Here is a 23,754-nt window from a genome sequence, read left to right on the forward strand (position 1 = left end):
TTTTTACCTCCATGTTGGAGTTCGTCTGGTCGTTCTCCTGTCGTCGAGTTGGCATGAATGGACATTTTGGTCCAGAGACTCTGTGTGTCGTGGTGGTAGATGTGGTGGTGACGGTTTGGCATGGGGACTCCCACCAGGACTCCTGAACTGTAGTGAGGAGGGTTGGGTGAGGTTAGGGGTGTGTGGGGGGGGTGGGGGGGTGGGGGGGGGGTGTAAATGGGATGAGGCCTCTTGATATTGTAGTCAGGCCAAAACACTGAGTAGGGAGAGTTCTGTGCCAGAGATCTGTGAATATGTTCCTTTAATAGCAATTGTTGTAATATGCAGAAGATGTGTTATATTATATAATTTTTTTTTTTTTTTTTGCGTATGTATGTATGCATAAGTACCTGGTGCTGTCTGACATTTTGGCACCGACTTGAAGGTATTACTGTGTATTCTTTCATTGTAATATAATTAAAAAAATGTTTTATACATAACATTGTGGTTGTGCTTAATTGTTAGCATGAGCTGTTGGAGGGAAAATGGGGAACCTTGAGCTTTCTGGGGTTCTCCCTGGTGAAATGTCTGGTATGGAAACGGATCAGTGGACGGCAAACGGCAAATCGGATGGGGGGGGGGGGGGGGGACTTGCAAAGTCTTCATTTCCAGTCTTGTAGTAGTGCCACCATCTGGGTAATCAGTGTAATATCACAACAAATGTCAAACAATCAGGCAAGTGGTGTCTCAGATTGCATGAATAGAAAGGCCGATCCATAGGCCCCATTTGTTTTGGACACGTCCGGGCATAAACCATAGCTTTGAAACCATGCCTAAGACAGCACTACCTGAACCAAGATAACACGAGTAAACAAGCAAGACAAAACACTACTCCAACTTACACTATGAATCTGATTTTAATTAAATGCAGTGTTCTTTGGATCATAGAAGAGAGCCTGAAAGTTGTAGAATCAGAGGAACTAAATCTAAAGTCACATTTATCAAAATTACAGTTCCATAAAAATATATTACTATTATAATATTAGTTCCATCAAAATCATAGTAGTTAGTTCCATCTTAAAAGGAATGTGGCAATAATATGAAGACACTAGACCGACATATCAGACATACTCGACTATTACATTATTAGTGTACAATAAAAACATTTAATATATACTATTCCTTGTAAACTTCAAGTCTGATCCATAATTTAACATGATGTAACATGTCCCCAATGTAGTTATAGTAGATCTAATTGACAAATGAGGTCTCACCCTGCAGCTGAATGGCAATAGAATAATCACAACCTAAACATTTGATATTTATCAAAATCTAGCATTTATCCAGGGTCGTGTGATACAGATTGTCTTTTGTATTCATAATACAACAGAATCGGTGTACTGGAGGAAATACCTGAGACTGTAGCTACACGAAGGCAGACTGTGTTCATTGGGGTGCACTGTAGCACGTTAGGGCGTTTGTATTTCTCCTTGGCATATGCACCAACCATGGGGCTCTTTCCCCATGCTGCACATCCATCAGGGGTGAGCATGATCAGAGCACGCAAACGCGCTCACACTGTTGACTGAGCGACGCCGCATTGAGCTTCTTCACTGCGGCGGACAACTCGAACCTATCGGGGTGGACAGCTTGCAAAACGAGCACCTTAAAGTGCCGCGCCTTTTCACAGCATAAGTTTGTTGCCTGTCGGCAACCCTCCGCGGTGGCAGTCAGGCAGTATGAACCTGAGGTTTGGAAAGACGGCTAACGCTAAGACAGAAAAGGTGGAGGCCGTGTGACTTTAAGATAGAGCTTAACCTCAGGGGCAGAGCTAATAGTAGCTAGGAGACATTTACATGGACACGTGTCACACAGAGAAAGCCTCAGCGGCAGTGGGCGTGGCCTCTAGTCCACCACGGCATGAACAACCACAGATCCTTCTCCCGCTTTGCGAACCCGCCCCCCCGTCGTCACACGTACTGCTGGGGTTGTTTTGGCGGCGCGCTGGCAGAGGCCATGGTCTTGGCCTTCTCTGTAGTGGCCTTCACTGTGTTTTGGACGCAGGGCTGACGCCGTGGCGCCTCTCCTGTAGGACGGGGGGAGGAGGGAGGGGGGGGAGGGGGGGGGAGTGAATAGGACACTAGGTATACAGTAAACTCAAGACCACAGTCCGTTCCAAAACCCGTAATACCATGGATCTAAAAGGGTTAGGGAATGGGATTTCAACACTGACCTTTCTACATCCACAGTGCTTAAAGACAAATTGCAACTAAAGGTGTGTGTGTGTGTGGGGGTGTGTGTGTGTGTGTGTGTGTGTGTGAGAGAGACCAAAAGATCAAAGTTCTTTCAACTGAAGGCCTTGTCATTATAAGATAGCTGCCAGCAGGCCAACAGGTCAGGTAATTACACACAAACATACAAGTCCCCTGGGGACGCATTTCAAAAAGTTATGGAGAACTTCAAGTCATCTTCAAGACAAAATCTAGGTAGGTAACTTAAAAATTGCGCAGAGAAGTTTGTCCATGTTTTTGCAATTTTATATAGTATAGTAAGAGGAAATCAATCTCAACCAGACAGAACACATTGTATTTTGTCAATAACTAAGTCCCACCCACAACCCTGACTGACATCCTGCCCTCTTCCCTGACAGTCCCACCCACAACTCTGACAGTCTCCTGCCCTCTTCCCTGACAGTCCCACCCACAACTCTGACTGACTGACATCCTGCCCTCTTCCCTGACAGTCCCACCCACAACTGACTGACTGACATCCTGCCCTCTTCCCTGACAGTCCCACCCACAACTGACTGACTGACATCCTGCCCTCTTCCCTGACAGTCCCACCCACAACTCTGACTGACTGACATCCTGCCCTCTTCCCTGACAGTCCCACCCACAACTCTGACTGAAATTCTGGCCTCTTCCCTGACAGTCCCACCCAAAGTGATTGATTGACAGGCCAAACTGTAAAGAGCAGTGTTTGACTTGGACTGAAATAGATGTAATTTCTCGTTTTGTGTGCTGTTTTAGTTTATATATCTTTATAAACCACTTTTTTCATTTAAGTATCTATTCAATCTATTCACATCCATATATTTGTTTTGGCATCTGTATACCCATTTAAATTGCGGCAGAAAACGTTTAAATTCCTTGCCATGCTTTGCTAACATGGGTCCTGTTCTAACTACTAAACAGTTCGGTCAAGAGTTGTCTAGAAAGGTAGAAGTCGAGAGTTGTCCAGAGTCTTGAGGTACAGCTAAGCCAAACAAAACATTCCTTAGTTCCCATCTTTCAATAGCCAAGTAAAAGAATAGGGCACAATAACATATTTCACAGCTCAAATTAATATGGCACAACACTTGAAAGGCAATACTAATGCAACAATGCCACAACCAAACAAATAATTTCCCTGAATATTACGTTTCCGGTGCATTTTCAACATAGGATAGCCACTAGGTTCTTGACTAGTCTTTCCAGCTGCGTTGACTGACACTATAGACACGCCAAAGGCCAGGAGCAAAGCTTTAATCGGTGCGTTAATCTGAGCTTTAATCGGTGGCATGGGAAAGGGCTCCAAAATGCGATCTATTAATTCCAGTATTCCAACATGTGCATCTGTTTTAATACAGACAAGCTCACTAACTACTAGCGATCATCAAAAATGACAAAATCACCAAACAATGCAAATTTAGGGGCAATACCAAGAGCAGAGGTCTCCTGGCCAACAACTTGAGGACATCAGTCAAACAGCTGTAAGAAATATTTAGTCTGTCTGAGGGGAAGACGAGACGCTCCTGAAGTGGTTGTCGGAGCCGTGAGACCCCATCAAGAGAGGTCAGCGGGGAAGGAAAAAACAAGAGGAAAAACACCAAGGAAAAAACATGCGAGGGAGGGGGAGCGGAGAGAGAGAGAAAGAAAGAGACTCAGAAGAATGCCTTGATAAAGACAGAGATGGCGTTACGTGTCCTAGCTGGTCCTGTGTAGACAAGCAGATTTGGGCCACAGGGTTAAGGGAACATCTGGGAACAGGGACCCAGACAGCAGAGTGGACAGGAGGTGGTTTTAGAGACGCTGAGATTGGGAAGTGAAGGAGGCGGTTAGTCACCCCAGAAGAGACTACAGCTGATATTCACACGGTCCTCAATTGTCTTTTATGCCATAATATGGCTGGGCTTCAGGAAACCACAGACTTCACAGAACCACAGGCTGCATTCTATTGCAGTCCCACAACAAGGTAGTAAGACGACTGGGGGAAGCAATCTCCCTCTTCCCCCTCCCTCCCTCACTCACTCTGGAGTGAACCCAGGCCAGCTGCAGGTCTGGAGCCACTGACCAGAATAACCAGGACCCTGAACCATTCCCAGGCCCGGCTGCCTTGGCTGACCCCCAGCACACCCTCTTCCTGGGGGAGTACAGGGGGCTTCTGGGGCCTTTGCACAAAGCCGCATCTTTTCACTCGGCGCTTTCAGCTCAAACCGTTCTCTCTCTCCACTTCCCTTTTCTCTGCCACTGTCTCGACCCTCACCGCTGGAGATTCAGACAGGGGGGGGGAATTAGAGTCGCTGCGCACAGACACACACACAGTTCAGCTAGTCTAGGACACACACACACACACATGCATTCTCCCACACACTTGAAGAGACGGCGTGCACACCCTCTCCTCTCAGTCAGAAACAACACTGATTACACACGAGCCTACTGCCGTGTTAGCTGAGGGGAAGTCTATTGGCATGCACAGACAGACCGCCTCGGCTCAGAGAGAGCGCTAAAGCCTGTGTAAAAGGGCGATGAGCCCGTTATGAATAACAACTCTTTGATGTTGGCCAAGGCCAGCAGGAGGTGCATCTGGACCTCTCCAGCAGAGCCTGGGTCTGAAACACTAGCCTTTATGACACCGGGGTCACAACTGGTACACTCTAAAGGGCCCCCCCCCGTTTCTCACAAGGAGAAGAAGAAAAAGAAGCCTGTATATAACATGACATTTGAATTCATTTGAGCCACCTTGGAAAATCGCATTTCCTGCAATTCCGTGTGTTTTACTTTCAAGTAGGGGCCCTGCCTCCCAGGACCCCAATCACACGGGAATGACGCTCCTCTTTGAATAGCTTACAGACCAGTTTGGTGATTCCCCCCGTTTTGTCAAGCCCTGCTCCTTTTCGTCGTACCACGGCTACTAGCGGTTGGAGCCCAGTGAAAAGACAAGTACAGGTCAGGCGACGGGGGGAGGGATGGGCGCGTTAAAGCAACGGGACTGTTTGAGGCTTGAAAACCTACGCACCGTTGTCCAACATGTGAGGAAGGTCATTGCAGGGGCATTGCAGCCAAAAATCTATATCATACTCCCCAATTGCTTAAATAAAAGCGCCAAACTCCAAATGTGGCCTCTCCGTGTCGCCTTAGCTGTAGTAAATATCGCAGCAACAACATCAAATCAACTCAGAGTGGAACGCTATGGGGATAAATTACATATTTGAATCCGAAAATGTGTTCATGCAAATGTTATGACATTGACATGAACCTAACTTAAGGCTTTGTTCAACTCGCATACAGACAGCAACAGGGGAAACATTTCTAAATGTTTTCCAAGCCGCTACAGTTCTACAAATAACAAACAGATACACAAGTTGTCGTATAGGATCTAAAGCTCAACAGAAGATGACCCCCGTCATTCCTAATTCATGCCAATGGGAAGCATGGCTCTACAGGACTGCATTGTTCTACAGTGGACACTAGAGATGGTTCTAGAAAAATCTGGATAGAGGCTTCTGCCCAGAATGCATGACGTGACATCCCTAATAAGGGGCTGAGGCTGTCACAAATGCATGTCATTGGTCTCTGACCCAACAGACACATTACACAAATTCTCACTGATGTCCAGAAATCCTGGTCAGAGGATTGCAGGAATCCGTAATCCTTTGAACAGGGTTTTTTTTGGAGAACCGGGGAATTTTGGACTAGCTACGGCCAGTGATCCTCACGCTAGCATCGTGGGAATTAAAGCCAAGTACTGGAAGCGGCCCACTAGCCCAGATCCTGCTGTACTTACCGCGACAGTGAGCCGGAGGCCTGGTCCGGCCGGAGAGACGGCGTGGCACACAGAGCACAGTGTCACGACAACGGACATGCAACCTTAACGCGCTTCTCAGAAAGCTAGAAGCCGGAACGCGGAACCGTTCGAAGTAGTCACGGCCGTCGCCGCCGCACCACGGGTGGCCGTGACTCATCCGGCGGCAGATCCTTCAATCAACCGCCCTTGTTCAGTTTGGAGGGAGCGGGACTTGTGTGCGTCAATCTTTTGGGGGGCCGTACTCAGACACAGTGAATCAGTAATCACTAAGTCCACTCGCCATCGGATGTCAATAGACTCACCCATCTAGCATTGCAATCACAGCCTAATTATCCATAAGTGTGTGTGTGTTGCAGGAGCAGAGACGTATCTCAAAGGCATTATGGGAGTTTAAGTGTTGAGTGCTGTTTGGTGGACGGGAGCCGGGATTGATTTCACAACTTCACACCACGAGGATCAGTCTGAGGTGATGGGGGACTTGGCCAGTGTTTTTCACGGGCCAGTGTTAGATTTAGTGCTAGCGGTAATATCCCAAGAATAAAAAGTTGTCCCTCTAAAAGTGTTCTCATCCCCTATGGCTTCCCGGTACGCCAACCCACGTGAAAAAAATAATAATAGTGTTGAATTCCCTCTCCTCTCCACCTGAACCCCCCCACCCCCCCCCCCCCACCCCCATAAGGGGCGGAGCGTACCCCACAGTACCTACCTTGGAGGTTAGACAGGGCGAACTCCAGACCCTTCATGGCCTTCACCTGGTTGCTCTTAAAGCGGGCCAACCCAAACTCCTGCACGGGAAAATCAAACACAAAGACAGACAGGTAGACCGGGTTCACCTGGGGCAGCGGTGTACTTCAGCACCCATTCTTGTTCTCGGTCTCTTCATCTCCCTGTCTCACCCTCTTTTGTTTTATATTTATTTGATCCCCTCTCTCTGCTTCTTTTTCGACCCACTCGGGGCGGTCAAGGCCGGCACATACTGCAAATAACGCCATCTAAAATAAATACTGGGGGTTTTTCTACTCTTAATCTCTTCAAACTCTCCTGGCAGAAGATCTATATTTCTTTGTTTTGGCAGATCTACAGGGCTCACACCCCTTTCCCAGAGTCTTGTAACTCCATTTACATTCCCCCATACAAACTTTGACTCACAGCAGGCCATACTGATTCCAGATATTGAGTAGGTCCAAAAGACTAGCAATTAAACAAAAAGAAGAATTTTGCCTCACGTATTTTGTCAGAGATTGTTGCGTCCCTGTAGTTTAAAAGCGTGCCTTTTAAACTACAACTGAGGTAAATATATAAAAAGCATATTATTCTTCAAAACCCTGTTTGTGTGCCGCCAAAACAACTCACAGTTTTGTTGTATTATAACCAAACGAATGGTTTGATGCTTAGTCGACAAATTCATATCCAAGTTACACACTCTGAAACAACTTCACTGAGTGGATGGTGGCCCCCTAAGGAGAGGCTTGAGAACCCCTGTTGTAGATGTCCATCACTGACATCCACAGACACCATACAGATTGATGGCCCGGGGGTTGTACCTGAATAGGTCTGGAGAAGCCGTAGACTCCAGAGGAGATCCACGCCTCCCGCCGAAGCCGCGTGAGGGAAGGACGGCCCTCTGACTCCTGGAACACGCAGCGCTCCTTCACACTCTGGGGAGAAGATGGGAGGGGGATGGCGGAGGAAGGGGCCGTGAGTGAGCTGGTGTGAGTCAACCCAGAAGGGACTTTTAAAACAGCCCATTTACTTAAGTCCATATCTTCAGCAACTGTTTGCGTGCGATGATGCAAACCAAATGTCGGTGTTTGGAAGAATTTATTCTCTGATACGCTTAATGGGTTCCATCTGTCTCTGTGGTGATTAGAGTCACCCTCTTCTTAACGTGGCCGCCATTTCGGCAAGCGGAATCACAACAGACAGAGCTTAGTAACACAGACACAATGCGCTGTGTTGACCACACGGCAGGAACAGTCTGGCAACGCAAGAGACGGTGTGTGTGAGAGAGACAGACAGACGGCTTTTAGCTCATCCACCCTTTTAACAGCACCATACAAAGGTGGTCTGGGTGATTCTCAGAGGGGTTCAGAGGGGTCTGTCCCTGGTTGGTTTAGCAGGCATCAAACAAGCACAGCCAGCTGTATTTGGTGTGTGAAACATTGGAATTGAACCACACCAAAGAAAACCAGGGCAATATAGAGAGACAGATGAGTGGAGGGGTTGAATAGTTAAATAACAGTAGTAGCTGTGCAGTTGTAGTATAGGCTTATGGTGTATTTGATTTAGATACATTGACCAGGCGAGTGAAAGGGTTTTTCCCACCCATGTGAAAGCCTTGTTCTATTGCTAACCATTGCATTAACTTTTGAAATCAAGATGAGATATCCACCAGCTTGGTCTATAAAGGAAGTTAATCTTGTTTTCATCTAATAACACACCAGGGCCTTAGAAGCAAAAAATAAATACATCTTCAGGGTTAACCAGAACGTGAACCAATATCCAGACTGTAGAAGCTTTGCAGAATCCTCTTTTTTTTTTTTTTTAAACATGACCTCCCAAATTATATACAATGGAAAACCTTGTGTGTTTCTGCAGAGACGTTTCTCTGAAAACAGTGTGTTCATTGTGGGGTCGGGCAGAGGATACCATGCGTCAGTTGCTAGACAAGACAAACAAGCACAACCAGTAAACAAGTGAGTGGTCATGTTCGAGAGAAACAAAAACCGCAACGTATCACGGGTCAAATGTGACAGACTGATCTGTGAGTTGGACGCATTGTGCAACGTGTGAGGAAAGAAACTTACACTTTGTTTTCATGTGAATTATCAGCAGCAGCTCACAGTTAACCACCGCTTCAAGAAAATGTGATCATCATTTAGTTTTTTTGCCGGACCGCGTAGAGTGAATGTAAAATAGCGTAGTGGTTAGAGACACGGACTGCCATGCAGAGGACCAGTGTTTCAGCCTCGCAATGGTCAAAACAAATTATGCATTAGGAGTTGTTCACGATAGACAAAAACTTCGCTGGGTACAACCTTCAGAAGCTATGTTATAGTAAGCCTAAAATAAAATTGTTTACACTTGTATTGTGACTATTTCTGGTGGATTTTCAAAGTACACACCCGTTCATGCTTTTTGGGGTAATATAGATCACAACCCCTTGGGCAGTAAAAAAGGAGGGGTTTTCACCATTCTCTCATCATTTCACTTGACAAAAAAGTCAGTAATTGTCATCTATATTAATAGTTTTTTGGGGGTTTTTCATTCATGAGTGAAAGAAAAACAAACATTGTTGTGCCATGAAATGAAATAGCTTTAGCAGTGTAAAGTTCATCTTCAGTCTCGCTAGCAATTGCCCAATTCTTATAACTACTCCAAGTAGTAAGATAGTAGATACTATCAAGCCTATTACTAATAAGCTGTTAAAAAGGCCAGAGGCAAAAGCCTTACAGTTCATAGATGCTATTTGTGGTGGAAGTAAACTTAATAAGAAACATCAGTCAGTTTAACATAATGCTTAATGGTGTCTAGCTAAATATTCAAACTAGGATGTGATGTTAATGCATGGCAAAATGATCCCAAATTAATTCCTTGTTGGATTTACTTGTTGGCTAACAAGTAAGTTTGACACACTGTTCCACCAGAAAATGTTATGCCAGAAATTTGCCCTGGACATATTGGTTGTACCACCCCTTAATTCAGAGCATGTGTGTGATGCATTGGCAATATTGTCAAAACAACACACAGTAAAAAACAAAATACATGAAACTGCAGCAACCCTTTGGAAATGTAGAATACTGGATGGAAACTCACCATTAGCGTAGTGTGGTTGAGGTTCCAGGTGTACGTGGTGAGGCTCTTGGTGACCAGGTTGACAATTGAGTCCTCTACGATGTAAACGGAGCGTGATAGGTTGGCAGGGAAGAGGAACTCGGCCCAGCGAGGCATCCGATTGGTCTTGGTGAGCAGGCGTCTGGACAGGAGCCGCTGGTCGGCTGTCACCTCGCGGAACACCACATCTTCCGTGAGGACATGGCCACTGACGTACAGAAACACAGAGACACATGGTCTGAATCTCAAATTGCGTACAACATACTACAAGTACGTACTTTGCGGAATATGGTGAAGTACGTACTGTTTAGTATAAGCTAGTATGCCAGTACTGGGACCGATTGGGATATACTACCTCAAAATAAAATTGCATCTCATCATTAGCTGATTTTGACACGCATTAACATCACGCAAAGTTTGAATATTTAGCTAGACACCATTAAGCATTGTGTTAAACTGACTAAAGTTTCTTATTAAGTTTACTTACACCACAAATAGCATCTATGAACTGTATGGCTTTTGTCACTGGCCTTTTTAACAGCTTATTAGCCAGTAATAGGCCTACTAGTATTTTACTACTTGGAATAGTCATAAGAATTGGGCAATTGCTAGCAAGACTGAAGATGAACTTTACACTGCCAAAGTTATTTCATTTCATGGCACAACAATGTTCATTTTTCTTCATTTGTGAATGACATTGATAAATTAACTATCAATTCAGGTGACGATAACTTACTTTTTTCATCAAGTGAAACGATGAGGGAATCGTCGAAACCCCTCCTCTTTAACTGTGGTTTATATTTCCTCCAAAAGCATGCACAGATGCATACTTCGAAAATCCAACAGAAATAGTAGACAATCTGGGAACTTTTGGCATACTATTTTCAGCGTACTGGTTTGAGACATACTAATCTTCTCACATACTAATCTGGCATACTATACACTATGTGATTTAAGATTCAGCCATGGACTAACACCAAAATAACAGGCTGAAAAAGGGAAGCGAAAAGCTCAAAACAAAACACTTCCTGTTCCAAGGAGTCTTGAAACACACAGATATAACAGCATTATTACCACAGCACATTCTTGGTAAAATGTTTATGTGGTTGATTCAAATTTGCATATTAGGACATAAATAACCAGATATCTGATGTGATGAAGCTGACTTCACTTCCCTACCATGTTCATTCTTGATTCTCTATCTGCACCTTTTCTTTTTTTTTTACTCCTTCAAACACTTTTTATAAACTCTGAGCCGAAGATGGGTGTCAAGCCAAGATGATATGCTGTACCTGAATGGGTTGGGATACCTCTGCCAGAAGGCAGAGACGACAAGGTCCCATGTTGTCCGGATGTCAACATCATTAGAGAAGTACTTGACCATTCTTCTCACACTCCTGCCTGCCGATGTGCAGGCAGTTGGTCTGAACACTGACTTCTGGTGATGACACTATGCTGCGTGCTCTCAGAAGCTGTTGGCTCCATCCACACCTTACCCACTTACGCTGCTGAAGAAGAGGGGCGGGTGTTGGGTTGAGGGAAAAATATATACCTTTATCTATATCAAGATCAGGTATGCTCTAGGTCCTTCAAACTCAACTATCTAAATCAATTCACTGGACTCAGATAGTTGAATTACTTGCACTACGGACCTTATAGGGTGACAGTAACCCTACTTAGAGCTTTAGGTTTTAAAGTCCTGCTAGCTAGCAGATTTCAGCCAGATGATTATGTGCAGCTTTAGCTAATCAGCCCCACAACATGGGATTTACTGGATATGCATAGCCAGAAGTAGGCATATAGAGAAAACACACACGCCTCTAATATCTAGAACGGTACAACATTTTGCGTTTGTTTCACTAGATCTGTCAACGTCTGATGATCAAATTCTGTACACAGATGTAAAAAGAAGGAAGAAAAAAAAAACTTCGTTCCGTTTGTACAGAAATCAATGCGTACTCCTGCCACGCGCCCGTAATTATGTCAGATTACGCACAATGCCGGCATTAAACTGCGATTCAATCAACACAGAACCAGCTGCAGTATATTTCTATGCGGATATTATTTTTTTCAATACATTGCCATTTCCTTGCACAAAACCTGCATTATGGAACGTCACCTTGACTTGGAACATGCGTCTGAATAAATGGCATAGCTCATGATGGTGGCTATGTAACGGGTACTGTACATTGAATTAACGCACGCTTATGAAGGCAGACTAGCTAATATGAACTACAATTACAAATACTACACATTACAGGGTTGATTCATTTGGACAAATAACTGAGATCCTTTCGCAGTTGCTTAAACAGGTGGGGAGCATAAGGTTAAAAATAGCGAAAACCACTGCTACTTGTTAGCATGAGTAGACATCTAGCTAGTTCCACAGTTAACTGGACTGGACGGACTACGGTATTTTTTACCATAGCAAATTAGTTAAACATCTTCACATACCTGAGATACTATCACAGCATTTAATGGGACTTTCGATGAGCAATGCAAAAGCAGCTAGGTAGATATACTCTCTCCTGAAATATTAGAGTAGCAGTCGTGTGATCCAAAAAAATCATGCGTGTGTAGTATCCAACAATGCCCCGCTTCACTCATGAATATTCATTAATTTTTCTTTAGGATGGAGTTCATAACCGTCTGTTGACTTAACTGTCATCTTCTACTGCACTTCATTAATTAAAGCCACCCACAAAAAACTGAAATATCAATATTTGTCGGTTGTCATTAATTTCACAGTTCCTAAAGCTGTTTACATAAAATAAGATCTTATATTTCTCATCAAAGCTGTCATTTATTTTTCATTTATAGTTTTTAGAACTCGGTAAGTAGCCCTACTGTTGGTGTTGTTTTTATTGTCATTTGCGGATTTAACATTTTTCTTTTGGCTTGTGTTCTTGCATAGCATCTGTATGTTGAATGAGAGAGCTGTTTTGACTGTATTGTTTGACTCCTATTCATCAAGGATTACTATTAAAGTACTGAAATTATGTCGCTCTGAAAACTCTGGCCCAGCAAACCATTGACTATCAACAGTATGGCATCATAAGATAAATGTGAAAAGATCTTGTCATTTACATGTTTGAAATATATAATATAAATCTAAATTGGAAATTAATATATGTTGACAATAAAGAAAAATAAATATCTGAGATGCACAAAGCAGCTGATTTGTTTTCCATTTTAAAATCTTTAACATCTACCAATGTCAATGACTGATGAATGAAAAAGTGTTCTTCAGGAAAAATGCTTGATGACGGATAATACTGATGATGGATAATGTTTAGTGTTTTTCTAGACTAGGGCTTGGGTTTTTGGGAGAGTCGTGGTCTAATAGGTTAATCATGCTCATATTGCCTCATGTTTGATATTAGAAAACAATGTGCCTCAGAAAGTAATTCCTTTCAAATCTAACATTGGTATACCATTAAATTATATTGGTTAATATGTTGCAAAAGCGTATGAAAATGAATAAATAAGAACATTGTCCTCCAGTCCAGTAGGTGTCACTCAAATACTTTGAAAGTATTTGTACCTTTAGTTCCTGTGTACTCCATGGCGGTGTCCTCCATGGTGTCATTGTATTGAGGCTGAATATTAAGAAAATAACATCTACTGAAGTTATGCCTGGCTATACAGCAGACGAAAAGCTCCGCGTAGAGCAGATTACAAAACTTAGGAGGCAATGGCTGAAGGACCAAGAGCTCAGTCCCAGGGAGCCCGTGCTGCCCAAGACAACCCCTGGGCCTGTCGCTAAATTCTGGGCTCGCTTTCTGGAACCAAAGTCCCTCTGGAGGCTTTACGTGAGTGTTCCGTTTTGCGGGAGCTCATTGCAATATTTTTGAAGACCTTCCCTGTATACTTAAAATTGCTTGCTCGCGGTTGTTTATAGCTGTGTGTTATGTTTTCTTTTCATACGCCAGTGTTGTCAGCTAGCTAACCATGGTAGCTAGCCTAACCATTTTGATTTTTATCATCTGACACACAGCCAGGTTAAAAAGTCGTGCTTGCTTAGATGCATTCAGCATTACTACCAATACATGCTAGTTAATGGTATGTTACTAGAACTGAATATGCTGCAAACGGCTGCAGTAAATAAACTGGTCATCGAAAGAGAAAACACTATCAATTGCTTACATTTGCGACACTTGTTCCATTCTTTTTCCAGACCTACAAAGCGTACACCGGTGGAGTGTTCACCTTGACGCGGTTGCTGATTCCTGCCTGGCTGGTGCACTACTACGTCAAATACCACGTTGCTGTAAGTTAAGCTGTAATTCTATTAACGCGGTGTCTAATGTTGTTAGGCAACAGTTACTGCAGAGTTTTGATCCGAACAAACACCCGATGATTATTCCAACCACCTCACAGTATGCTTTATTGGTTAAATTGAACACAGCTTCTTTGCCTGTCTATAACAAACATGTTAAATAAAAACATGGGTGGCCGATAGTATAGTGCAGAGGTGTCAAAACAGTTCCATGGAGGGCCGAGTGTATGCGGGTTTTCGCTCTCACCTGGTAATTGATTAGGTCACTAATTGGTTAGTTTCTATCCTCACCTGGTTGTTTAGGTCTCAACTGGTAACCAATTTATAGGTAAAAACAAAAACCTGCAGACACTTGGCCCTCCGTGGATCAGTTTTGGTACACCTGGTCTAGTGACTAGAGTTGTGCCAGAAATGTAAAGGCTGTTGGTTTGAATCACTGCTGGAAAATCTGTCATTGCACCCTTGAGCGAGGTACCTTACCCCTTATTGATTGTGTAAATCACAATGGATAAGTGTCCTGACAACTGGTTAAAATGTCAACAACAAAAATGTGCCCGTATGTCACTAAAGAGTCATACTGTCCAATCTGAAACATTAAACTGTGCTGCTTGTGTGTTTCATAGAAAATGCCCTATGGTATTGTGGAGCTGAAGCCCAGACTGTTTCCTGTAAGTATATCTTATGTCTTGCCAGTTCGGGACTAAAAAGTATACTCTCAATACAAACCTTTTTTTTAGTCCAGATTTACTGTGTCTTTGAAACCAGCCCTTAAATGCTAAAATTATCTATTCTTTATTTGTCCACATGAGACAGGCATTTATTTCAGCTTTTCACTCCAAACCATATAATATAGACTAATACACAATCTTATACAGTGGTCTGTATTTTGACTGCAATGAAAGTAAAGCCCTGAATGCACAGGCAGCTTCCCGGATGTAGCATCTGAATCTTTCGTCATCTGTTAATTTTCTGTATCTGTGTTCAGGGCGACACCATCTTGGAGACTGGAGAGGTTTTGCCAGACCTCCCAGAGAGTCATGGTCACCACTGAAGAACACAATGCCTGAAGAATTATCCAATGTCCTTTTGTCCCTCCCTGGTTGTAAAAACGTTGTATATGTCATTAAATAATATTTAAATAAGTACATCTCATTTTTCATTCATTGTTGAGGGAAGCGGGCTGAATTTTTATTTTTTATTTTACCCAATGTTCAAAACAACTACTTTTGAAACAATATGCCATAAGCACCCAGAGGGTACACAAACGAGCAAAAATAACGGGGGTATTTATTTTTATAGATGTCTATTGTTTACGTTGTACAGTGTAGGAACATTTTCAGCAAGTTCCGTGTGTTTCTGACTTCCAGTCAACAGATGGCGCACGTGATGATTTAGTACTTCCTGCCAAAGCGGAAGCTAAACATCTTCCAGTATACCAGAATCCTTTGCTTATGGATTTTTACAAATATAGTATTACATCACGAAACTCGAGGACAACTTGCTACGATGTGTGGGCCACACAAACACGCTACTGCGTGTTACGTTTGACAAGTTTGGAAACTATGGCTATGTTGATACTTCCTGAGAGTTGATTATTGTCGCCGACAGACGAATTCCTACAGTGCCTCGAACCACCGGCATTTCTTCTGGTAAGAGAAGGGACGAAGGCTAGATGGCTGACATTCGCAAGCAAACTACAGTACTTAGCTACTCACGCAATATTCATAATTCAGACCCAGAAGCATGACAATAATACTTATTACGTCACAGTCAGGATTATCGACCACAATCGACCGTTAGTATTGTATCTAGTTGAACTGTCAAGCCCCACATAGACACGTTACGTTAGCGTGCTAGCTAAGACTTTCAAAGTAAAGGACAAGTTCAAATAATGTACATGAACATACATCTGTTATCAATAGCTGACACCTGCGGTTACTGCAGTCTGAATGCTTTAAAAAAAGTAGTTATTAGTAAAAATTGTTGGTATAGGTGTGACAGTAAGTGTTGTGTCTATAAGTGCTGTGTCTTATAGGTCTCTTGAAAACAATAAAACATTGCTTGACAATTTGCAATGTTTTTCTTCTCTTAAGACCATCACTATGGCAGCAGCAAAGATGTCCATACAGCGACATAAGAGGAGTGTCCTGGACAAGGCTTCTGACAAGACCTCTAAGGTCCTGCCTGCCGAGGCGTCTCCGGACTCTAAATGCCCCATCTGCCTGGACAAATTCAACAACATGGCCTACCTCGACCTCTGCCTGCACAAGTTCTGCTTCCGCTGCATTCACGAGTGGTCAAAGAACAAGGCAGAGTGTCCTCTATGCAAGCAGCCGTTCCACTCAATTTATCACAGTATTAAATCGGAGAAGGACTTCAAGCAGTATGACCTGCGGCCGGTGGAGAACGGTTCCTTTGGGAACTTTGCAGGGGAACGGTTCCGTTACCGAACCACGCTTACGGGGCAACGTCGGCATGACCAGAGACGGACGTCGCCTCCCCCCGACAACGGGGTCATGTTTGAGGCCCTGACCGGCGATTCCCCCTCGCCCCGCCAGGACAGAGGCCTCCGTCGCATGCTAGCCCGTCTGGCGGCCAGGAGGCGGGCGGAAAGCGAAGGTCGGGCCATGCGCAGCCTCCGCGAGCAGGAGATGATCGATTTCCGGCGAGCGCTCTACCGGCGAGGGGTGCGGGTGCGGAGCGTGCGGGACGGCGGCCGCTCCCGGGACATCTCGGCCGAGTTCCTGCAGGCGAACCCGGCCTGCCTGCACCGCCTGTTGCCCTGGCTGAAGAGAGAGCTGGTGGTGCTGTACGGGGCGCACGGCTCTCTGGTCAACATCGTGCAGCACGTCATAATGTCGCGCATCACCCGCTACAACATGGAGGACCAGGCCATGCAGGAGGAGCTGCAGCCCTTCCTCCAGGCCCGCACCGACCACTTCCTGCACGAGTTCATCAACTTCGCCCGTTCACCTTTCAACATGGAGGCTTACGACCAGCACGCGGTGTACGACTGCCCCGCTCCGTCCTCGGATGAGGGCGGCAGCCTCGACTCGTCTGTGATCGCCATCTCTGAAGACGACGACGGGGCGGGCGATTTGGCGGATCTGGACCCTGTTGGGGACTCCGTGTCCGGGGGCGACACAAGCCGGGCAGCGTGGGACGATGAGACACCGGGGCCTTCGCACTCCAGCGCCGAACCAGCCAGGCCCGTGGCACTGTCGATCAGAGACTCGGACTCGGAGAGCAGCGCGGAGGGGGACTGTGAAGCGGTGTCCCAGCCGTCGGCCCCTCGCCCGAGGACGGACTCTGCCCGGATCAAGACAGACAGATCGCCGCGTGTCTCGTCTGGCGATGAGGATTGCGTCATCGTGGGCTATGTCAAACCGCTGGCCGAGAGGACGCCGGAGCTCGTCAAGCTGTCCTCCGACTCTGAAGGGTCAGTCCTGGAGGAGAGCAGAGACACGGTGCCCGGTCTGCCCCAGCACATTCGCTTTACCAGCGTCAGCCCCACCCCCTCCCAGCGCCAGTGTCCTGGGGGGTCAGACGGGGCGGACAGGGAGCCAGACGTATCGGGGTCCGGGGGGAGATGTCGCGCCTCACCCTACGGCGGCCGCGAGACATCGTCGAGCAAAGACGAAAAACACAGGAGGAGACACACTAGTCGGGATAGGTCCAGAGGAAGCCCACGGTCCAGGAGCAAAGGTCGGGGGAGGCGGCCAAGGAGTGCTGATCTCCGCCGTTCCACCAAAAGCCCGGCTGTCTCCATCAACAGCGACAGCACACTCTCCCGAGGTAGGAGGCAGTCACGCTCCCGGAGCCACGACCGCTCCCACACTCATGGAGAGAAGAGGAGGGCCAATAAGGAGGGCACCCGACCGGGCCGCGGCCGCGAGTCTTCCTCACACTCCTTTCACTGGCAGTTCTACAGCCGGGAGAGGGACGGCAGCGCCGCAATCTACACAGAGAGGACGTCCTACTACTCCAGCTCGCACTGGAAACCCAACCGCAGATCCCCGACCCGGAGCCGTGATTCCCAGCGGCGAGATAAGAGGCGAAGTCGCTCCGGAAGTCACTCCAGTGCCGGCTCTCCTTCCGACTCTCACAGGAAGTCGCATCACGAGAAGCCCGGCGGGAAGAGGAAGTACAAAACAAGACACCTGGAGGAGCCGCCGCCCAGAGACCTGACCTCCGACGCGGCGGGCGAGCCTCCCTCCCCAACCGGCTCGTCCGGCGTGAAGGACAAGGGGAAGAGCCGAGACGGACGTCGCAGAAATTCCCGAGAGAAGCTGGGGGGGGGGAGGTGCAGGAGCCTCAGCGTGGAGATCATCTATGATGGCGGCGGCGGCGGCGGCGGCTCCTCTGAGCAGACCGGGAGGCGCCACAAGAAGAAGAAGAAGCACAAGAAGAAGAGCAAGAAGCACAGGAGTAAGGAGCGCCCCGTGTTGTCGGGGCGCCCGGCCACCGTTATCAACATAGACAGTGACAGTGACCAGCATGCCGCCGACACCCACCCCACCGGCCTGGTAAGCAGCAGCACCGGCAAAGGACCGGTGGCGCCCACCAACGCCACCACCACTACAGGCGAGCCCTACTGAATCTAGCCAACGGTTAATGTTACGAGACTGGGAACAGTAGGCTGTGGGTTTGAGAAACGGCAAGGCTACCGACGCCGAGGGTAACTGTGCCTCTGCGGATGAGCCCAACTGTCGTAGCCCTTGACGGGAAAATGCGAATCGTCCCTCGATGGAATCCTAATGCTGGTTTCCTCGGCGTGTAGGCGACTGGTTTTACCCCATAACTATGTATTTCACTTGGCTAGAGGTTATATATACTGTTCTTCCATAAGGTGCTCTTTCATCTGGGATGTGCCACTTCACTAAAGACAGAAAAAGGAGAATGTTTACACGTTTCTGTGTTATTTGAGAAGGTAGACGGCTGTGTTTCCACGGCCTGACCACACTGACTGTACCTTATTCCCCATCTGTATTATAGTCAACAGTATCTGTATACTTCTCAACTAATTTCTTATAGTCAGCTATTCATTCAATCTCAGGGATCACGTGGTGTACGTCTTGTAACCAAACACCTTTGGACCTGCCACTCATGGAGTCTGATAAATAACTGGGAGTGGGAATGGTGAACACTGCTTTTGTAACCGCGGAGTTGGAAATGGTAATAAATGTTTCTACATTTAAATCAGCAACTGCTGAGAGATGAAGTCATTTCGAATAGTCAGCGTTGGCAAGGAAGGGTTTCTGGTACTTCAGTCAAATATTTGCCCTAGTGTTTGGATCCTTTAATGTAAATTGTGTACCTCTGTAGTTGAAGCCCCCGGTCCATTAAGCCACAAGCCAATGTTTTTTATTGTTCAGATGGTGGCAGACGACGATCTCTCAGCTGCCCCCGGAATCATTGGAATGTGGAAAACACAACAATTTTGGAGACCTTTTTTAAAAATCTGTTTATTAAATGTATTATGGGGGGGGGTTGTATACCGTTAATCGATATGCATGCGTGATGGACATCAATTTGATGTTGATTGATGATATTTCTGAAATGTGATACAGATTTAAATAGTGAACACAGCTTACTCAGTGAAGTAGCTACCAGCAAATGGACAGAAGAAAGAATTGCGAGTGCTAGTTTGTGAAATGCAAAGAGATTTCGGGTTTCAGACGTTTTCCGAAAAATGGTGGACATAATGATTCAGGTATTGGTTGTGCATAGATTGCCATAGATTACTAGGCCTATTTCAAAATGTCCTGTGATGCCTCTCCATGCATTGGATCATTGTGGCCTCTGCTGGTGGTTTGCTTGGTCTTCCTCGAATGCAGAACACCATTCGTATCACAGTGACGGGTTTAACCTGAAGGGAAGAGAGATCCAAAACATCTAAATTAAAATCAACATGTAATGGTGCTTCAAGCCTTGTAACATAGGGGAACTTTTATGGTTACCATTTGACCCTGAAAGTGGCTAAATATAACTTACATTTTTAAGGTGGACACTTTCAGCATTGTCAACACTTTGATTCTCTTAGGGTCGTACACGCAGTCCTCCTCTTGTTTGCTCTCCACCATGCCAACATCTGGTGGGACCCAGGCTGTGTCGAAACCATACTTAGTATGCCAGTTGTATTGCATGTAATGACGCTGCTTGTCGATGACTTTGACTTTTCCCACGTTCACCTTCACTTTCAGAACCATCTTTTCTGAGTCCAAAGTCTCGAGAGGGTATTTGATGACTTTTTGGATATCTCGACTGAGGTAAACACCGGCACCAAGCATGCCTTTTGTAGAAGGTATGAATCCATTTCTCTGTATTTGCAACGCATTCTTCTTGAGTGTCCCATGATACATCACATAGGTTTTACTATCCTCAGCGGACAGTCCACTCTGGAGATGGCGGTATTTAGATCTGAAAGGCAGGGAGAAGGTTTTTGCATCAACATGATGTTATACTAGCTACTATACTGTAGTTTACATGAGCAAGAAGAAAAGTACATGTAAATACCATTTTTAAAAATTTATTTTTATCCCTGTTTTCCTGACCCCCAAAACTAGGCTTTACAAAACCATTATTTTGATAAGGCTACAATGTGAACCACACTTTGCACCAAAACAGTCTCATACTTACATGGTCTTTTCCTTAACTTTCATGACCTCCATGACGCTGATTTTCTTAGGATCATAGACACAGCTTTCTAGGTCGTTGCTTTCTGCCATATCAACATCTGGTGGAACCCAGGCTGTGTCGTATCCATGCTTGGTATGCCAGGTCTTCTGCATGTCGTGATCGTGCTTATCTATCTTCAAAACCCTTCCGACATGCACTCTGAGTTTTAGGACTCTTCGCTGGGACGGGCGGACATCAAGAGGGTATTTACAGGCTTTCACAATGTCCCTTGTAACATAAACACCAGCTCCAAGCGTGTTGATATCTTCTCCCGATGTTTTGAAGCCCTTCATCTTAATCTCCTCTGCAGCCTCTTTAGTGGTGCCATGGAACATCACAAATATGCTGTTATCTTCTGGGCTTTCATTGGTTTTAAGGAAGTTATCCAAGTAGGGAGAGTTTGGTTTTATTTTCTTGCGGTTAGCCTTAGCAGACATGATTGTTGTGTCTTTAGAAACCTGTGGGGAGATATTATTTAATGATTAGACACATTTGCATTCCTGTGAATCTATACATCAAAAAAGGAAGTTCCTTCAACATGAATTGACTCGGGGCAACATGTAGATCACAAGTAGACCTTATCTAAACTACTATTTCTGGAATTGCGCATCATATAGTCAACTACATTATGGTAATTAAGTATATTGCTTTGGCTCACATTAATAACACAAGTCAGTATAGCAGAATATTCTTGGTATGTATGCAGATCATTCCTATAAAATTGAACATGTTTGCAATTATATAATATTATTATTACGAAGTACATAAACATACTATTCCAACCTGATAATAGTGCATTACATTCTAGTTCAGGTTATGCTTGAAATTGTGCCAAGCCACTATTGTATTCAAGACTGTGATGTTAACATACGGTACCTTAGGCTGAAGAAATCTCCAACCTGCTACTGTGACATCTGATTCATCCAATCAACCGGTCAAACTAATTCTGGATTTTATAAACGCTTAGCTCTCGTTTCTCCTGTTTGGTTTCGTTTCCTCTCTCCCTTCCTTTCTCCCTCCTTGCGACCACCCACAATATTTATTGGTTAGTAAAATGCAAGCACACCCAGTCAGATAAGATAGTCAAACGGGTGTGTTGGCGTAAGAATGTGCTGTATTATGATTTAGAAACCCTTGAACATTACTGACAGCCCTCAAGTTGCATAACGGACAGCACTGTAAATATGATGCATGTATAAACCAGACGAGAATGAGGATGAGTAATTATTCAATCTGAAAACTGAGTACGTAGCTGTCAAATTAGAAAAAGTTTGAAGTCAACAATGACACGACTTCGGACTAGTATGACTCTTTACTCTATATACGGCCCCTTACATTCTGTTGTGAAGAACTCATTGGATTTTAATAGAGTGAACATTTAGCAATCTGTTTTAGATGTATTATGGAACTTTTTTTTTTTTACCATATCATTCATACAGGTGTTTATTGACATCAAGTTAAATTGATAATATTTCGGAATATGATATAATTGGCCTACTGTAAAACATCACTTCTTTGCATCACGTGGAGCATCCTATAATGAGCATGATGCTTGTTTAACCATGGGTTCACCCTGGGAAGCGGACCAAATAATAAAATACAGCATTTTATTAAAAACCTCCTGGTCAAGCTGAGCACCTGAGCATCAGGTATCAAATTTTCAGTAAGCACATTTGATTGCTTCGTTTTCAACGCGCAGTTTCACTTTCCATTTACTCTCCTGCGGCACAATAACAAACACAATTGGTTGCATTGCTCCATTCAAACTCCAGGTGGAGCCCTGGCAGTGATGAAGCACCGTTAAGCACATGCAAAGCGCAGCAAGAGTAATGCATTCCGTGCATCTGTCTGTTATTGTAAACACGGTTATGTAGTTTTTAACCTGTGCATGTGATGAATACTATATTTGAAATTGTCTATTATTTTTATGTGGGTAATGCATTTTTTCTGCGTTGCACATGCTTATGCGAAACATGGCATGGTTTTTCACCCATTGTGTGTCTAAACTGCTTGTGCTGATCTTGCATTCCTCTACTAAACTCTACTGCTCCTGAAAACCTGGAAAGGGAAGCAGTTTCACATAGAAACCTGACTTGGAGGCAGATCTTCCCTATAGGCAGAAATTAATGTGATTGGTTGACTCAATGTAGAGGGCTGGACTTGCATTTGAAGCTTGTCCCTAACCTACATCCTTCCCGCACCCTAACCTAAACCCTTACCCTATGGGCCGGTTTCGCAGACACAGATTAAGCCTCGTCTAGGACTTAAAAACAATCTCGATGGAGTTTTCTAATTCCTGTACGAACGACAACGGTACTGATTGGTCCATATGTTTCTATGTAATAAACTATTTATTATGTGCCTTGGCTGCTCCCCTTGTTGTGCTGGCCTGGAAGTCTTTGTGCTGATCTCGTGTCAGGAACAAATCTGCCTCATATAAAGGCCACAATTTTATATTTATGGAAAAACGTAACTAATCGTAAACCGTAATGCTGTTTAACTTGACATTTTTTTATGTGGGTCCATGATATAGTCTAAATATAGTTTAATGAAAGCTATGCAATCTTCCAAAATGTAGGAAAAATTGTCAAAATTGAAAGCTAGTAACTTTGTATGAACAGGTATCATAGGTCCCAGGTTTTTTTTTTCCGGTTTCAGTTTAGTACGTGGGTTTATTGTGGGTGAGGTATGAATAGATGTAGATCAGCTACGTAACTTCGTTCACTGGTACACATTCCAGTACTGCGGGTGGCGAGAACGCCCTGTTTACATTGCGTGCCAACTGCCAACTCACCACCACAGAAGAACAAGGAAAAGCGGCTCTATCGGTTTTTACCGGTTTCACCATTCATTTCTTTCATAGGGATTTTTAGATCCACTTCGAATAAGGTTTGTGTTTCGTGTAGGCTTACACCACC

At 44.9% G+C, this 23,754-nt stretch overlaps 4 protein-coding genes across 8 annotated transcripts; 2 read left to right on the plus strand and 2 right to left on the minus strand.

Annotated features, from left to right (window-relative positions):
* Positions 1–704: 704 nt before the first annotated feature.
* Positions 705–14,119, minus strand: LOC105021054 (PRELI domain-containing protein 1, mitochondrial). Of its 5 annotated transcripts, XM_034291095.1 has the most exons (7): positions 12,334–12,506; positions 11,172–11,387; positions 9,862–10,087; positions 7,590–7,703; positions 6,752–6,830; positions 6,025–6,044; positions 705–2,065 (listed from the first exon to the last, which is right to left on the minus strand). In XM_034291095.1, exons 2-7 carry the CDS (start codon positions 11,261–11,263, stop codon positions 2,024–2,026), a joined length of 573 nt encoding a protein of 190 aa, XP_034146986.1. In that variant the 5' UTR covers positions 11,264–11,387; positions 12,334–12,506; the 3' UTR covers positions 705–2,023. The 5 variants fall into 5 exon arrangements, with proteins under 5 accessions (XP_034146986.1, XP_019899452.1, XP_010886807.1 ...); XM_020043893.3 differs by lacking the exons at positions 6,025–6,044; positions 12,334–12,506 and adding an exon at positions 14,026–14,119 and having other exon boundaries at positions 712–2,065; positions 11,172–11,384; XM_010888505.4 differs by lacking the exons at positions 6,025–6,044; positions 12,334–12,506 and adding an exon at positions 14,026–14,117 and having other exon boundaries at positions 712–2,065.
* ndufb6 (NADH:ubiquinone oxidoreductase subunit B) lies at positions 13,398–15,300 on the plus strand. The gene is made up of 4 exons (XM_010888502.4): positions 13,398–13,691; positions 14,057–14,149; positions 14,782–14,826; positions 15,144–15,300. The coding sequence occupies exons 1-4, from the start codon at positions 13,512–13,514 to the stop codon at positions 15,207–15,209; spliced, it is 384 nt and encodes a 127-aa protein (XP_010886804.1). The 5' UTR covers positions 13,398–13,511; the 3' UTR covers positions 15,210–15,300.
* Positions 15,301–15,488: 188 nt separating this feature from the next.
* toporsa (topoisomerase I binding, arginine/serine-rich a) lies at positions 15,489–19,360 on the plus strand. Its single transcript, XM_010888506.5, has 2 exons — positions 15,489–15,807; positions 16,252–19,360. Exon 2 carries the CDS (start codon positions 16,261–16,263, stop codon positions 18,754–18,756), a length of 2,496 nt encoding a protein of 831 aa, XP_010886808.2. The 5' UTR covers positions 15,489–15,807; positions 16,252–16,260; the 3' UTR covers positions 18,757–19,360.
* A 166-nt stretch (positions 19,361–19,526) lies between these two features.
* On the minus strand, positions 19,527–21,818 carry LOC105021057. The gene is made up of 4 exons (XM_029118285.2): positions 21,713–21,818; positions 20,798–21,294; positions 20,153–20,578; positions 19,527–20,027 (listed from the first exon to the last, which is right to left on the minus strand). Exons 2-4 carry the CDS (start codon positions 21,271–21,273, stop codon positions 20,009–20,011), a joined length of 921 nt encoding a protein of 306 aa, XP_028974118.2. The 5' UTR covers positions 21,274–21,294; positions 21,713–21,818; the 3' UTR covers positions 19,527–20,008.
* Between the last annotated feature and the right edge of the window lie 1,936 nt (positions 21,819–23,754).

The sequence above is a fragment of the Esox lucius genome, chromosome 25 (assembly GCF_011004845.1).
Source record: "Esox lucius isolate fEsoLuc1 chromosome 25, fEsoLuc1.pri, whole genome shotgun sequence".
Classification (NCBI taxonomy): domain Eukaryota; kingdom Metazoa; phylum Chordata; class Actinopteri; order Esociformes; family Esocidae; genus Esox; species Esox lucius.

Coding starts and splice junctions, on each gene's coding strand:
- LOC105021054 (XM_020043893.3), bottom strand. CDS start 11,263: ATGGTCAAGTACTTCTCTAATGATGTTGACATCCGGACAACATGGGAC. Junction 6,831..7,589: donor GCTTCTCCAGACCTATTCAG/GTACAACCCCCG, acceptor TTTCCCGTGCAG/GAGTTTGGGTTGGCCCGCTT. Junction 2,066..6,751: donor CGCCCTGTCTAACCTCCAAG/GTAGGTACTGTG, acceptor CCCGTCCTACAG/GAGAGGCGCCACGGCGTCAG.
- ndufb6 (XM_010888502.4), top strand. CDS start 13,512: ATGCCTGGCTATACAGCAGACGAAAAGCTCCGCGTAGAGCAGATTACA. Junction 13,692..14,056: donor AGTCCCTCTGGAGGCTTTAC/GTGAGTGTTCCG, acceptor TTCTTTTTCCAG/ACCTACAAAGCGTACACCGG. Junction 14,827..15,143: donor TGAAGCCCAGACTGTTTCCT/GTAAGTATATCT, acceptor ATCTGTGTTCAG/GGCGACACCATCTTGGAGAC.
- toporsa (XM_010888506.5), top strand. CDS start 16,261: ATGGCAGCAGCAAAGATGTCCATACAGCGACATAAGAGGAGTGTCCTG.
- LOC105021057 (XM_029118285.2), bottom strand. CDS start 21,273: ATGTCTGCTAAGGCTAACCGCAAGAAAATAAAACCAAACTCTCCCTAC. Junction 20,579..20,797: donor AAAGTTAAGGAAAAGACCAT/GTAAGTATGAGA, acceptor CCTGCCTTTCAG/ATCTAAATACCGCCATCTCC.